This window comes from Rhea americana, unplaced genomic scaffold (assembly GCF_003343005.1).
Source record: "Rhea americana isolate MKP2758 unplaced genomic scaffold, rheAme1 scaffold_408, whole genome shotgun sequence".
Taxonomy (NCBI): Eukaryota; Metazoa; Chordata; class Aves; order Rheiformes; family Rheidae; genus Rhea; species Rhea americana.
Genome location: NW_028186544.1, coordinates 76,134 through 91,798, shown reverse-complemented (window position 1 = coordinate 91,798; position 15,665 = coordinate 76,134). Strand labels below are relative to the sequence as shown.

General features: G+C 58.1%; 2 protein-coding genes across 5 annotated transcripts in view; one reads left to right on the top strand and one right to left on the bottom strand.

The window, feature by feature from the left end:
* Window positions 1-528: 528 nt before the first annotated feature.
* Window positions 529-10,210, top strand: SLC19A1 (solute carrier family 19 member 1). Its single transcript, XM_085314566.1, has 6 exons — window positions 529-650; window positions 5,677-5,999; window positions 7,467-8,211; window positions 8,473-8,665; window positions 8,789-8,930; window positions 9,194-10,210. The coding sequence occupies exons 2-6, from the start codon at window positions 5,823-5,825 to the stop codon at window positions 9,380-9,382; spliced, it is 1,446 nt and encodes a 481-aa protein (XP_085170692.1). The 5' UTR covers window positions 529-650; window positions 5,677-5,822; the 3' UTR covers window positions 9,383-10,210.
* Window positions 10,006-15,665, bottom strand: part of COL18A1 (collagen type XVIII alpha 1 chain) — a 65,148-nt gene continuing 59,488 nt past the window's right edge. For all 4 annotated transcript variants that reach the window (XM_085314565.1, XM_085314564.1, XM_085314562.1 and 1 more), the window contains 11 exons: window positions 15,382-15,444; window positions 14,971-15,014; window positions 14,640-14,762; window positions 14,303-14,447; window positions 14,106-14,179; window positions 13,813-13,941; window positions 13,549-13,584; window positions 13,116-13,421; window positions 12,640-12,837; window positions 12,024-12,139; window positions 10,006-11,836 (listed from right to left, as the gene is read on the bottom strand). In XM_085314565.1, coding sequence (XP_085170691.1) covers window positions 11,623-11,836; window positions 12,024-12,139; window positions 12,640-12,837; window positions 13,116-13,421; window positions 13,549-13,584; window positions 13,813-13,941; window positions 14,106-14,179; window positions 14,303-14,447; window positions 14,640-14,762; window positions 14,971-15,014; window positions 15,382-15,444 — 1,448 coding nt within the window. In that variant the 3' untranslated portion in view covers window positions 10,006-11,622. The remainder of the gene's footprint in view (window positions 11,837-12,023; window positions 12,140-12,639; window positions 12,838-13,115; window positions 13,422-13,548; window positions 13,585-13,812; window positions 13,942-14,105; window positions 14,180-14,302; window positions 14,448-14,639; window positions 14,763-14,970; window positions 15,015-15,381; window positions 15,445-15,665) is intronic.

Sequence of the window (15,665 nt, the reverse complement as noted above, 5' to 3'; positions counted from 1 at the left end):
AAACACATCCTGCAAGCACCCGGCGTTTGCGGAGTTTGGGGCCTGAACGAGTTCGTTAGCCAGCATCGTCTGCTAGGTTAGGCTGCAAGGGGAGAGGATTCTGCTCTGGTTACAGCCGTGGCCATGCAGGCTGGGAGGGGACAAGCCCCGTGCTTTGCGCCCGTGCCGTAATGGCAGGGCCGGATGGGACTTTCGCTCCTCCCCGCGCGGTCTCCAGGGCCAGGCGGGGAAGCCGCAGGCGGCAGTGAGCCAAGGCAGAGGTGATGGGCTGCTGGGGTGACAGGACGGACGGATGTGTCCCTACGGCAGTTTACGGGAGGCGGCTGCGGGGCTGAGCGCAGCGGGAAGGAAGGGGASGGGAAGAGCACGCAGCAGAGAAGCATGAGACTGCAGTCGCAGCAGAGTCCCAGCCCCTCTCCTTCCTCCTGTCTCTTCCTCCTCCTCTTCCTCCGGCCCGCTGCACTGTGGGGTTTGTAGTTCTCCCGCCGCCCTGAACATGGGCAATGACTACATTTCCCGAAGGGCCCCGCTACCCTCCTTCTCCTCCTGCTCCGGCGGTTGCGGGTGGCATCGGGGCTGCGGGGCGCCGTGAACCACTCCGCGCCCGAGCAGAATCCGGCCCGCCGCCCCCATGCCCACCGGCTCCGCAGGTACGGCCCGCGGGTGAGGGGTGCCCGGCTGTAGGGTGCCCTTGGTGCAGGGCTCCCAGGGTGCCCAGGGTGCTGGGTGCTCCGGATGCATGATGCCACGGAGGCATAGGGCACCCGATGTGCAGGGTACCCGGGTGCATGGGGTGCCTGTGTTGCGGGCTGCCAGGATGCATGGGGTGCCTGATTTGCAGGGTGCCCATGTGCATGGTGTGCCCGTGATGTGGAGCACCAGAATGCATGGGTGACCAGGATGCAGGGTGCCTAAGGGTGGGAGGATTCCTGGTATGAAGGGTGCCCAGGGTGCAGGGTGGTTGGGGTATGGAATGCCCAGGTGCAGAGCCCTCATGGTACTGCGGATACTGGGTTCCCAGGGTGCAAGGTACCAAGGGTGCTCAGGGTTCAGTTTGCCAAGGGTGCAGGGTGCCAGGGTGCTCAAGGTGTGGAGTACTTGGGCTTTGGTGTTGCTCGGGGTGCCCATGGTGCCCAGATTTGGGGTGGGCAGGGTGTCCCAGTGCAAAGTGTGCAGGCTGCTCAGGGTCTACCAGTGCGAGGTGTGCATGGTGGCCCTGTGTGGGGAGAGTGGATGCCATGCACTCTTCCAGGTGCACCACAAATCGTCCCCCTGACACCCAGAAGAGCCCCCCCCCCGCCCAAGGCAGAAGAGCTGTCCACACTCTTTAGTTTGCATGCTGCAACTCCTGCTTGTTTGGCTGCATCTCCCTGCAGCTTGCAAACTGTGTCCTGTTTTGTGGTCATTGCTTTTGTATCAGCTTAACTCCCACTTGCCACCAATTATCAGTAGTGGCCATAGCCATGRGTCTCTTGCAGGGATCTCGTTTAGTTCTCAGACGTCTGTGAGGAGAGCATTCCACATGGCCCATACCGGGGCTGTAACCTTGGGTCTGCTGTGGGGTCCCTTAGCCACGTGGGGTTGTTGTGGCTCATGTAGGAGCTGAGCCACCTTMATCAGCTGTGACCCCAGGCACTGCCTGCATTGGCCAGCCCATGCTTCGCGTGACCATGGTCCCATGTCAGGTTCACATGGCAATAACCTGGCAACAACCCAGGCTCGTGAGGTGGTAACCTGTCAGTGCTGTGTTTGCTCTTCTCTGTCTTGCTTGCACCTGCCAATCTGTTGCTTCTGCTCCAGGCATCTCTAGGGGACGAGTGGTTTAAATAGCAGAGGAGTTACTTTGGGGGTACAGGGCAGGAAACTTCTCAAGGCAAGATGGCACTGTAAGTGCCCTTACAGTGAACCAGGAGCATCCCATAGGGCCTCATGTCCACTAAGCTTGAGTGGCTGCAGTTGGCCGAACTTTCTGTCCTAAATTAGTGAGATGGGGTTAGGCCAGGCCAACAAGGTTTGGTGCTCAGGTCTGTGGATGTGCAGAGCCTTTCCATGCTTTGATGCACATCTCTCCAGCCAGGGGAGAGAAGGCCTTTCCCAAACCACTAGTAGGATTTTCATTTCTCTAAACAAGGAGGAGCTGGTACTGATTCTGTTCCTCAATCTCTTTCATCCCCTCACATCCCCTGCAAGGAATTTTTTTCATTCACAGCCTCTCTGAGTTTTATGTGCTAAAAATGAGATTTTTGAGGTGCTCTGTGAGCCATAGAGGCTCAGAATAGGCAAAGTCAGGGGCAAAGATGTGGATGTCCAGCACATCAGTGCCCTTGGAGACATCACCTGGCTCCTCTCCACCTCTTTATTCTTGTGCTAGTAGTCTTGCCTTGACCTGGGGCAAAACTGGGAAGCTTGCCAAGCTGTAGGCTTGGAGCGGGGATGGAAATTGCCAGCTAGTGGGTCTCAGCCTGCATGGGTGATTTAGAGGGTGATGCACCTGGGGCAAGGCTGTGGACCTGGGGCTGCCGTGGTTTGCGCTCTGTAGGTGCATTGCTTCTGCTTGGGGTCATTCCCAGCCCACTCTGGAGTGAGGAAGGCCTATCTATACTGAAAAGCAGCTAGCTTTTGGCAAGAGAGCTGCCTTCCCCTCAATCTTGAGCTGGTATGGGAGGAACATAGCACCTGCCCAGACAGCAGGTGCAGATTTAAATCCCAGCTGGTGAGCTGCTGTGCTCCAGGGAGGATGGTGGCACTGGGATAGCCCTCATCTTGACAGCTATCATGGAGCTGCAACCTGTCCTGGGTTTAAACCGGGCAGAACCTTGTTCATTTGGGCCAAGTTTGAGCAGGTATCTTCATTCTGGGTGAAGATCTGCTGCCCTTGCCTGGAAACTGGCTCAGGGCAAAGGGTAGGAAACAGCCTTTGGGGCTGTCTGTGCAAGAAGCAGTGTGTGACGCCTGGTTGCTTTGGCTCTGGACACTCACAACTTGTGGCCAGGGCAGGGGGAGCAGGGCTGATGTGGTGAGATGGCCCGAGCTACCCTGACACACACACGCTTCCGCTTGAATTTTAATGAATTTTAKCCCCCTGGCATCAGACTGGCTCTTGGCAGCTCCAAGCCCCTTTGATGCAGCCCCTCAGGGAGCTGGAGAGGAAAATCAGCCACATCCCGGGGCCCTGGCCTGGCTGAGAACTCCTGGGTCCGCTCCAAGCCTGGGATAAGAGGGAAATGGGTCATAGTCCAGGCAGTTGGAGCTGGCAAGGCCCCCGGTTGGGAGGTAAGGGAACAGCTCAGTCCTGGCAGCAGGAGGGGCTCGGAGGTGAGAGCTTGCTGCTTGCCCTTTCTTTTACCCGTGTTGAGCCCAGGGTGGGTCGTGCTGTTGCGAGCCGCAGGGAGGTCCATACTAACGCCACTGAGTCCTGGCTTTAGGAGGCAGCTGACTTGCGGGTAAGCAAACATCACTTTCTAAATCACTGCTCCTCTGCAGGATTTATATTCCTAGTGTAGAAGGGGAGGCCTTGCTAAATGTGTTCTGTTTTGGCAAGTCCCCGAAGACAGGCTTTTGCAGAATAGGCTTTGCAAAAACATTTTGCAAATTAAAGCTAAGCTCAGGGGATCAGAGCGAGTTAGGGCTTGTCGCACCAGTGGTTTAATTTTTTCCCCACAAAATTGCTCACAAATATTAAAAAAAAAAAGGAAAAAAAAAAAAGGACTGAGGAGGGTTTCCCAGGCTGTGGACCCTAAAAAGCTTCATTGGAGGGGTAGGAGCTGACTACTCAGGAGTGGGCTCTGGGTAGGTGTTTGGCAACCCCGAGTCACTGGTGCTGCAATCACCCCAAGGGAATGCGGTTGGACAGGCGAGTCTCCTGCCAAGGCGAGGTTCCCAGAGGAAAACAGGGCACCATGCTGCTGCTTGTTTTTGCTTTGCTGCTTTTGCTTTCGATTGCGGCCCATCTCTCTGTGCCAGCAGCTGGGCTCTGTACGTGCGCGCGGTGACGGGCACCTCCTCCCAGGAGCGTCCGTGCCTGCCTGCCACAGCTCCTTGCCTGATGAGCCGCGAGCACTACACCTTTGGTGCCAGCTTTTCGGGGCCAGAGCTTTTGAAAGGAYTGTGTGCACTTGTTTGGTAATTAGCAAGTAATCACATTTTCAGACCTTGGCCCTGTGGTACTCATTTGTATGCTCTGAATGGTTAAAATATGTGCTGTGAGGATGACAAGGGGAGAGGAATTGAAATTTCTCAAGTAGCAGCAGACCCTTTCTATGCACTCCAATATACCTTCCAATTGCATTTAAAAGGGGGGGGGGATTCAGGGAACCCATGCAGCTATTTTTATTTGCCCTTTTTTTTCAAAAAGAAAGAAAAAAAAAAGACTTTGCAGTTAACCCTGCCCAGGGCAAATTCAGTCAGCCTGGAAGAGAGAGAAGAGGGTGTGTTGGACCAGGATTGAGGCTAGGGATGTTCCCAGCTTTCCTGCCATGTGCGACTGGGGCATGGCAGTCGGAGGGGCGCAGGGGTGGCGGAGAAAAGAGGACTTCCCTGGTGTGCAGCTCTCCCCTGAGGTATCYGGGGTATCTCATCCACTTGCTTTACCATAGCATTTCTGGGAAATTGGCTCCTGGAGGGACCCTTTCAGGAGCCCCAGACCCACTCTCGGGAAGTTTAAATGCAACGCTTCGGCTACGAGTTTTCCCTTCCTGAGCTTCATCTCGTGACTGCTAATTAGGCCTCCACAGCGCTGCCTGCCTTCACGCAGCCAAGTCAGGGGAGCTGAGTGTTTCAGCCTTTTTGAGGCTTTGAGCTGCTTGAGCACCCCATTGCGTTTCTCATTCTTAGCAGGACGGTGGGCGCTGGGGCACCATGCCCCAAGCGCACGTGCGGGAGATGCCTGCCATCCTTCAGGGTGGCGGAGGAGGCCRCAGGGGAAACAACACACCTTCCGCTTGTCTAAAGTCCTGATTCCCGTGCAGCTAATATATAACGTGGGCAACCCCACTGCGGCGGTACACATTAACTTGCTTGCCCAATTGCCCGGGGTTGGCACCGCCTGCAGGGCGTCCTCGCTGCCGCTGGCAGCAAAGCAACCCGTTAGGTGTGCTCCCATTTCCCAATCACCTCTCGCCATCTCCCTCTAAACTTAGGTGTCTCAGCGGGTTCAGGGGAATGGCAGCCCTCCGGACACCTCTTGCCGCAGGGCGCTGCTTACCTTCGTGCATAGCTCGGGGTGAGCCAGGGCTCCCCAAGTTCAGTGCTAGCGTCTGGGCAGCTCTCTGAGCCCTGCGGATGTTTCTCTGACCCTGGGAAAACTTGTTGCATCTCCAGCAGAGCAGCTCAGCTTGAAGGAAAGCTTTGCTTTGGGGACAGGATGGGGGAGGGGACGTCCTGCTGACTTTCATAATGGGGGGGTTACATGAATTAAGAAGGACAGACAGTCACCTTGCTGGAGAGTAGATTGTCTTGTGCATCCATCTTAGGTGCACTTTGAGAATCCTGCCTGAAATGAGGAAGGGGGGGGAAGGCCTATTTTGCAAAGCAAAATGCGGGGCTGCTTTTTATTTTTTTGATCTCTGCCCAAGATCGTCGTTGCAAGAATGTCTCCTGGGGAGAAGGTAGTGATATTTATTTGTGTTAGTATTCTGGAGGAATTTGATTTCATGCCAAATGCTGCTTTCTCCCCAGAAACTGCAGTGACGGGGACGTTGATGTGTCGGCAAGTGCTTGCAGCTGGAAAGGAGCTGCCTGGCCCGGCAGAGCCCGTCTATTTGACTGTCCCCTGGAGAAAGCCACTGTCTCACTGAAGAGCTGCTCGGACAGCTGGCAGAGCCATGTGCAAGAAAGATGAGGGCACCAAGAAGCCTGCTGTGGAGGCCGCGCCAGACCAGCGCTGGAAGCTCCAGGTCTTTTATCTGTGCTTCTACGGGTTCATGACACAGATCCGGCCTGGGGAAAGCTTCATCACCCCTTACCTGCTGGGGCAAGACAAGAACTTCACAGAGGTGGAGGTGAGCAGCCCGCATCCCCCTTGCCTAGGGTTTTTGGCCAAGGTCTTCCTGCAGGCACCCAGCTGGTGGGCAGCTTTGCCTGCAGCATCCCCTTCTAGAGCTGGGGGGAGGATTGCTGCTGCATCTCCGCTCCCCCCCCCCCCCCCCCCCCAAATCTGCCCCTGGAGCAATGTGGGTGCAAAGGGAGGTGCCGAGGTGCCGAAGGATGCAGATATGCCGCCTCCCAAGCATGACAGATCATAGCAGTATCTTTTGGGACGGGGTGGGGTATTTCCCCCACAATGCGTGGAGAGAGGGTGCCGGGGCAGCATGGTGCAAACAGAGCTATCTGCCAGCAGCGCTTTCCTGTTCCTCTCGGCCGCAAGGTGGCCAGGTTAAACTTGGGTGACCCTGTCCTGCAAAAACAGTCCTCAGCTCACCTTTCTGCAGTGCCTGGGGAAAGATCTGCTCTTGAGCAGGCTGGAAGTGGCCCAGCGAGCCCATGGGCTGGCCCTGCCATGCCTTCACAGTCTGGCAGCCTGTCCCCGTGCCCATGCCACCCGCTTGCCACCTCCCCCCAGCCAGACTGACCCTCCCTTCCCTGTGCCAGGGTTGCCCGAGCAGGTCACTGCAACCATCCTGCTCCAGGGCATCTGGCAAGACATCCCTTGGCAGCTTTTGTCCATGCTCGAGGCTTGCTGGCACGATGCGAGGCAGCTGACCGCCTTGTGCCTTCCTGCCTCGGGTGCTAGAACCCAGGGGCCTGGGGGGCACCCTCCTCCCGTGGGGCTGGAGGCACCCTCTGGGTGCTGGCAACAGTTTTCAGGGTGCAGGGGTGGTGGGCCAAAACAGATTTAACGTTTGGCTGGGTTTGCAAAAGAGTGCCTGGCACAAACTGCCAGCACACGCTCCCTGTGGAGCTGAGGCTGTGCCTGACCCCTGTCCGCCCGGGTTTATGTTTAAGCCCAATAAATGTCAGCTTAGCAGCACGAAGGTTGAGCTTTGGGGCTGGCTGCCGAGGGTCGAGGTGGAGAGGAAGGTGGCAGGAGCACAGTAGGGCAGCCTGCGGGGACAGGGTGAGAGTAGTGGGGATGGCGGGGAGCTTTCCCCAGCGCTGCTGGCATGGTGCACGGCGCTGCATGTCCGCGGTGGGGAGAGTGCAACGCTGGGCACTGACAGGGAAGGTTGTGCTGCTGACAACAGCCGAGTTAGGCAAGGAGGGGGCCACCTCTCCGCCGCCATCAAAAGATGTTGGCCCTGGTCCCAGCAGATTGCCGCAGCTATGGGAACGCTGTGTTCCCAGTGCGGGATCCTGCCAGGGCTTAGCAGGCCCCCTGGGTGAGCACACGTCAGGCCGAATTCCTCCCCAAGGAGGGGCCTTGTTGGGCCGGCCACAGCTGGTGTGCTGCAGGCTAAAGGGCCAGCTGGGGATGTGGCCCGTGGGCAGCAGCACGTGCAACGCTCTCAGGTTGTCTCCATACGTGGCAGGTAACCAACGTGATCACGCCAGTGTTGACGTACTCCTACACGGCCGTGCTGGTGCCCGTCTTCCTGCTGACCGACTACCTGCGTTACAAGCCAGTGCTGGTGCTGCAGAGCCTGAGTCACATCTCCATCTGGCTGCTCCTCATTCTGGGCACCTCTGTCCTGGCCATGCAGCTCATGGAGTTCTTCTATGGCGTCACCATGGCTGCCCGCATCGCCTACTCCTCCTACATCTTCTCCCTCGTTCCCCCGTCTCGCTACCAGCGCATGGCCAGCTACTCACGCTCCTCTGTTCTCATGGGTGTCTTTGCCAGCTCAGTGCTGGGGCAGCTCTGTGTCACCCTGGGTGATGTCCCCTTCCTCACTCTCAACTATATCTCACTAGGCTTCATGAGCTTCGGCCTCATCCTCACACTCTTCCTGGAGCAGCCCAAGCGCAGTCTCTTCTTCAACCGGGTGGAGGCAGATTGCAACGGAGCTGCACCCGCAGAGCTAGACAAGATGGCCAAGGGGGGTGATGAGGGGACACGGGGCTGGCGCGATGCAGTCCTATGCCGCATGCTGAGGGAAGTGGGCACAGTGGCCAAGCAGCCACAGCTCCGGCTCTGGTCCCTTTGGTGGGTCTTCAACTCAGCTGGCTACTACCTGATCCTGTACTATGTGCAGATCCTCTGGAACGAGATCTATCCTGCCAGGGACAACCGCAGGGTGTACAACGGAGGGGTGGACGCCGCATCTACATTGTTGGGTACGCTTCCTTAGCCTCCCACGGCTCGATGGAGAGGGATCAGAGGTACCCCCTGCCCCGGTCCTGCTCTGTCCCTTCCTGATGGCAGTCCTTGCAGTGCTTTTGCAGGGGGAAGCGGGGTGGATTTGAGGTTGGTTTGGCAGAGTTGGGTAGGCAGGCATCGCTAGCCTCATGGTTACTACCAGACTTAGGCAGAGCAGGGAGGAGAAATGCTCTTTCTGTGGTGAAGGTGTCACTCATGGTGCTCCCATCCTCCCCCAGGGGCTGTCGCATCCTTTGCAGCCGGCTAYATGAAGATCCATTGGGCGCTGTGGTCGGAGCTGGTGATTGGGGCTGTGACGGCCTTCCAGGCAGGGCTGCTCTTGCTCATGAACACCACCAGCAACATCTGGCTGTGCTACACTGCCTACGTGCTCTTCCGCGGCTCCTACCAGTTCCTGGTACCTATTGCCATGTGAGTGGTGCCCCAGTCCTGCTGCTCAGGGGATGGATAAGCTTGAACTTGTCTGCCTGCTACTGTGGTGGCCAAGTTCGTAGCACTGGACTGGCTGAATTTACTGTCTTCCCTTTTTCCCAGTTTCCGGATTGCTACCTCCCTTTCCAAAGAGCTTTGCGCCCTGGTTTTTGGGGTCAACACCTTCTTTGCCACTGTGCTGAAGACCATCATCACCATTATTGTGGCTGACAAGAGGGGCTTGGGCCTCTCTGTGCATCCTCAGGTAGGGATGGGATGGGGCACACCCAGGGCTCAGGGGGGCACTGAGGACTGAGCTGGGGTCCCAGAAACTGTATGGGGGAAAATGGARTGAGAGGGAGCTGGATTGAGACCATGGTGTGTGGGACCACCACTTCCTCAGGCGTGTCCAACATTAGCAGGCTCGCAAGGATGCCAGGTCCCGTGGTGGGAGGCAGGTGACTGGAGTTGCCAAACACAGGTGTGGGGGACTCACTGTAGGCGTTGCTCTCTGTTCCCACCTCGCAGTTTTATGTGTACTTCGGCTACTTCACGCTGCTTGCAGTGGCCTACCTGCTGGCTGCCATCAGTGTGGGCGTCCGGCACAGCCGCCACAAGCAGCCCACGGAGCTGGCCTTCGCTAAGGAGCTGCACCAGCCCACTACTGACGGGCCAGCGGAGGAGAAGAGCCCAGAGGCAGGCACCGTGCAAGCCTGAGCACCAGCCCCATGTCCTCACCGTGCCTGGCTGGGCTTGGTGCTGAGGACAGTCACGGACCATTCAGGCTCCCTCGGAGCAGCGGTGTACTTGTGGCCCCATTGCTAGCCCAGCCTCACTCAGCAGCAGGGCTAGGAGCCCATGGCCTGTTCCTTGCCCCTCCGCGGGTGCCCGCTGTCCCACAAAGTGGGTTGCGGCTTTTAATAAACGAGTATCACCATGCTGTGATGTGCCTCATCTCCCATCTGCCCAGCCCACCAGCAGCCCCAGCAGTGTCCCATTGAGAAGATACCTACTGGGATCTCTTTTTTGCCCAGCTCCTTCATTATGGCCGGGGAAATGTTCCTATCCAGCACTCTTTTGGGATCTGCTAGGAGCTGGTCTGGTCTCTGAGTGTGAAAATCTAATGCAGAGCCACCAACCTGTACTGGGGCTTGTTCCTTCGCTCTGTTTTTGGAGCTGAGGAGGCCCCAAACACAACCAGAGCCAGAGCCAGGATGCCCAAGGTGGTGTCACAGCCTAAACCAGAGCTACCTCTAGGTGCTGTGTGAGGTAGACAGTTGGAGTCTGTGGTCTCCTGGCTGCTGGCTCCCCATCCTCCTGCTCAGCCTCATGGAGCCACATTACAAGAGGATAACATTTCTTTATTCAGTGCCTTTAGAAAATGGTTTATAGGACACAACCGACAAAAAATATAAAGCTCCATAGGCTTTAAATTGCATTAATTACACAAAATACAGTAGATGGTAAGAAATAGAGACCATGTGACTCGCACAGCTTTTATGGTAAGAATTTCTATACAATAATAAAAAGCTAGTTACAGATTTATCTTTTTTTTTTCTTTTTTTTTTCTTTTTTTTTTTAGCACCTTGGATTTGTCCACACCAATTCAAACCAGCTTTGCTTCGCTTTGGCCTTAAGAGCGCAACAAAGGTGGCATGGAGGGTGCTTATGGTTTCTGGCCTAGGTACCATGCGGTCCACCTGCACACATGTGTAAACACATGCCAACGGCAGGCTGGGTGGCCCCACTCCCACCCTTGGCTGTCCCAGGTGGGAGATCTGCCCTCCCTAGTGGCAGCCCTGGGAAATGCCCCATCTCCCATCTCCTTGCCTGCCCCCCCCCTCCCCCAGCCTTTGAGCTGATCTCACAGCAGGAAATGTTGCATTTTGGGAAGCAATCCCTCCTCCCCAGCCTCCAAAGGAGCCCAGGGAAGGGCACCTGGATGGGGCTGGGGCGGGGGGGGCATCTCAAGGTCAGGTGGAGAGGCTGGGATAAGCCCATGCTGGGGCAGCGAGGGAAGGTGACCTGGAGGTGGGGATTTCAGGGCAGATGGGACCACCAGGGCAATCCCTGCAAAGGCAGCACCATACCTGGTGAGGAAGGGCAGGCAGTGGGATGGGAGGTGGCRATGAGGCCGAAGAGCCATGGGGAGCGGCACCAACTGGGATGGACCTTACGTGGTTGGGTGCAGAGAGGAGGGGGCAAGCGCCTGGGAGCCTGGTCCCTGCAGAGGGATGCTCTCTTGCATGGGAYGGGAATGCTGCACACAGGGCCAGCTGCTCTCCAGGTAACACCAAGGACACCTGGGGCAGGCACTGTCCTCCCTTGGGTGACCCAGMAGTAAACCAAGGCCCCAGCAGCACAGATTTGGGTCAGGACCTGGGCTCCTGGCAAGGACAGGGCAGGGTTAGGGGGCTGGGGAGGGGGCACAGACCTCTGCTTTCCAGGAGGACACATCACAGCATCTCTGAAATCCTGTGGAGCATCCCTCTGTGCTAGTCCCCACCAAGCCTCCCTGCAAAGAGCATCCTAGCAGGGAGGAGGCCAAGGAAGCAGTGGTTGATGCACATATACAGCTAAACTGGTTAAATATTAGGGGTTACAAGTGAAACTGCTGTGTCCAAAAGGAGGAGGAGGCTGAGGAAGAAGTGGCAGGGGACAACCTGCCAGCCTGCAGCTCCCCTGCCTCCGGGCCAGCTCACCCCATGCAGCCCGGGCGAGGGACATCACAAGCCCCCCCCCCCCCCCCCCCCCCCCCCCCCCCCAACACACCCCCACCCCCCAGGGGGCCAGCCCAAAAACCCCCCAGCGATATTCTTTTGCTTTAGGGCTGGAGGAGGAAAAAAAAAAAAAAAAAAAAAACCACCCTGCAGGGTGAAGGCAGGAGCATAGCCAGGGAAGCTGGCTGGCCCGGCCTGGCCCTCCCTAGGAAGGTGTGCAGCGTCCCGAGAGCGGGGTTATTTTTTGGAGGCGGTCATGAAGCTGTTCTCGATGCACAGGACGATGAAGGCGTGCTGGCAGCTGCTGGGCACCTGCTCCAGGAGCTTGCCCGAGCTCAGTGAAGAGGCCTGGCCCACCACAGCCCGCTCCTCTGTCCGCCACGTCTCACAGTAGCTCTCAGTGAGGCGTCGACCCTTGGCGTCTGAGCCATGCCACACGCTCTTCTGGGGCCTGAAATACCGAGGGATATGCAGCTGCCATGGAGGGCCATACTCCTGGGAAGGTTGCAAGGCCCCCCCCCATGCTTACTGGACAGCAGCTGTGGTGGGATGCAGGGAATCCCATCCTGGCCCCTCTCGCAGCTCCCCATGCTGCCTAACCCCCTCCCCCCGGGAGCCCCTGGGCACCCTGCACTCACCATGCCGAGTCCCGCAGCACATCCCGGCCGTCAAAGGAGAGGATGCGTGCACCGGCCCGGATCGGGGCCTCACTGCCCGCAAAGAGGGACTCCCAGTTACTGAAGAGCACCTCATCCTGGTGGGAGGGGAACAAAAAAGTGGGTCAGCAGAGCCACCATCCCTGCTCCCTGCTGGAGCATGCCCCTGAGATGCTCACAGCTCCGGAGGGAGCAGCTCTGGCACCCCGCTGCACGGGTCTCTAGGACTCCAGCTCAGCAGAGCTGCACGCACCAGCTCCCATGCAAGGGACACGGTGTGCTCACTGTTCCGGAGACAGACTGCAGCTTGAAAAGGGTGCTGGCACCTTTGGGGAATTCAGCTCTACCCAAGCCCTGGCACCAGATGCACCTCCCCCCCCACACACACACACACACCCCCGTCAGCACCACACAGGAGGGACACAGTGATGGAGCCAAGGTCGGGGGGAGACGGCCGGTGGCATCTATGCCAACAGACGCAAGCTTGGGGAGCAGTCCTGCCGGCAGCTCTCTCAGGCCCCAGCTCAGCGCTGGCTCCTCAGAGCAGCGTGGACCATTCCAGTCAGCCCATAAGCACTCCCTGGCTGAGGACACATACCCGGAGGTTAACGATGGGCACAGTGCTGCGGTCGGCCCTGCGCACGATGCTGTACAGGTCCTGCAGGCGGGAGGAGAGGAAGGCCCGGAAAGTGCCCAGGAGGCCAACCTCGCGGGCTTGCTGGAAGCACTGGAAGTCGGCTCCTCGGATGCCACGCATGCTGCCGCTGAGTGGGGCATTCAAGGCCACAAGGTGGAGCTGCCAAGGGAACATGGGTGTGAGAAACGCAGCAACCAGCCAGCGGTTTTACTGCCAGCCGCACTCCTGGTGCCAGCTGGCCCTCCAAGCCTGGGGATGGTCAGCTGTGCTCCGTCATGGCGCCCCGAGGGGCTGCCTCTCCAGGCACCCTGCAGAGCATAGGGACTGGCAGGCCGAGCAGGATGTGACAGCAACCAGGGAGCACTGGGAACATGAGGGACATGCCAGTCTCACTAGCTGGCCACAGCGGACATCTCCMCGGCCTGCTGGGAACTCACGGCTGGCTGGAAGTCCTGGTGCACGTGGGCAGCTACGGGAGCTGGATCTGGCCGGCGGTTGATGTAGTAACTGTTCAGGAGCTCTTGCTGATGCTGGGCACCGTGATGGAGCAGAGGCTGCTCAGGAAGGCGGTGCTGGTTGGCCACGATGTCATCCCCTCGCCAGGGCCGGGCAGTGGGCGGGGGGTTGTGGTTGCGGAGAGGGTGCAGAGGCCCACGGGGCTGGAAGGGGTGCTGGGATCCCGAAGGGACAGCACTGCCATGGGAGTAGTGGACACTGGGTGGCTTGTCATACACCTCATTGTCCTAGGACAGGAGGGAGAGCCATGCTCAGCTGGGGCTGCCCAGAGCCCTGTGCAGGAGCTGGCCTGTGGCAGCTGGCAGGGTGCCTCTGCCTGCATGCCGCTGTTATCAGCAGGATGAGGGGACTCACCAGAGTGGAACTGGAGATCAGGGTATGCTCCTCAAGCTGGAAGGACAGAGCACATTAAAGCTGAGCACAGCAACCCCTTTCTTCTCGCTTATACCAAGGGGAAGGCATCTCAGCATCTCCCAATCGGTGGTGCCAAGGTGCAGCAATTCCAGGTGCCCAGCAGCAGAGGTGCCACTGGGTCCCTCTGATGCTGGGTGACATCACTAGGGCATGCAAACCCCAACATGGGCATAGACTAAGCCGCCATCCCTACCCAGCACTCACCAGCACCCTGCGGAAACCRTTGCGCACGCGGACGTAGAGCTCTTGTCGGTCAGCAAGGAAGACAAGCCAGCCCTCAGGCAGCTCATGAGCAGTGCTCAGCATGGCCTGGTATGTTGGCAGGACGCGTAGCTGCAGATACAGGGAAGGTGGGCGCTGAGGGCTCAGACAGCAAGTCCAAAAGGGGAGGATGCCCAGGGCATGGTCCCTGTGTCCCCCCTGGGCTCTGCACTGAGGTCATGGGGGTGGGCAGGCAGAGGGATGACCTTCCCCTCCTCCCCACAGCCCCAACTCACCCCAGGAGATGTCCCGCCGGTACCTGGTGGTCCAGGGGGTCCTGGTGGGCCAGGAGGGCCAGGGATGTTGATAGCTAGGTAGAAGGGAAGGCCAAGGTGGAGATGATTGYGGCAGTTTGGTGCATGGGACAGGGAGAGGATAAGCGAGGAATAGGGGCCAGGAGGGGAGACAAGACAACCTCTGGGCAGGTACTCACTTTGTCTGTGTGGGCCTGGGAAGGAGGGAGGACCAGGGGGGCCAGGAGGGCCAGGAGGGCCCTGYCGCCCCTCATATCCAATGCCAGGGGGTCCCTGAGGTCCTGGAGGCCCTGGTGGCCCAATAATACTGTCCCCCTTGGGACCCTAGGGAGAACAAGAGAGCATCCTTCAGGCAAAACGCACAGCCTGCCATCCCATCCCCCTGGAGATGGGAAGACTAGGGATATCCTGGTCTTCTCCACTATCTTGCTGCAAGCGCAGCCCTCCCCAGCCTGTTCTTCACTGCTTGGAGCATGGAAACACCCCTAATCCACCCTGTGCCCCTGGGGTACTCACCGGCAGGCCAGGGTAACCCTGGGGACCTGGTGGGCCTGGCAGCGCGGAAACACTGGAACCATACAGCGCTGTCCCGCCTGGTTCGCCCTTCTCRCCCTTGAGGCCTGCCTCCCCTTTTTCACCCTGTGGGATTGCATGTCATAAGCATGAGCTGTCTGTGCCTCCTGTGCCCAGYGTGTTCCACCTGGGCTCCAGGAATATGCCCACACTGCCTCAGCACAGTACAGCCAACCCACGGCACCCAAGTGCACCAAGTTGCCCACCAAAGGGCTCTGGTCACCTCAATGCTCCCCAAGTGCTGCTTGCAGTAGCTTGGGGCAAAGGGGCTTACCCGCAAGTTGGCACTGAATCGGCTCAGGTCATACGGGAACTGGCCTGTGGAGGAACAAGGAGAGGAGTCATGGTGGCCAGTACTCGCCACCGCACTGGCATTGTCTCGCTTTTGGGCTTTGGGCTTGGGAGTAGGTTTGGTGATGTGCTCTTCTCCCAGCCAGCAAGACCACAAGCAGAATCAGGACCCGCTGCATGCTCTCTGCCCCACTGTGAGGAGGATGCAGAAGGCAGAAAGCCACTGGGATGCCCTGCAAAGGGGCTATGCCTGGCTGGGCTCTCCCGCAGCACCCAAGAGCATGGCCCTCAGGAAGGCTCGGAGATGGGCCATTGGGACACATGCCGATGTGAGCACAAGATGCCTCCAATGCATCTTTGTGTCTTCTGAGCCTACAGAGATGGAATTGCTCACCTGGCGGACCCGGAGCACCAACATCTCCTTTTTCTCCCTTTTGTCCTGCAAACTGGTGGAAATCTGTAAGAAATGCAAGTGGTGATGCTGTCTTAGACCTGCAGTATTCCAGGTCTGTTCCCAAAGGGGAACAGCYTTTTTTAACAGAGGTAGCGAAAGCCAGTGTTATGTTGGGGTTCACTTCTTTCCTTATTGCAAGCAAAGAGCATGGTTTTGAACAGTACAAGGAGTCTGATCCTCTGTTATACAAGGTGCATGATCCATTTACTTGGAAACATGGGGAA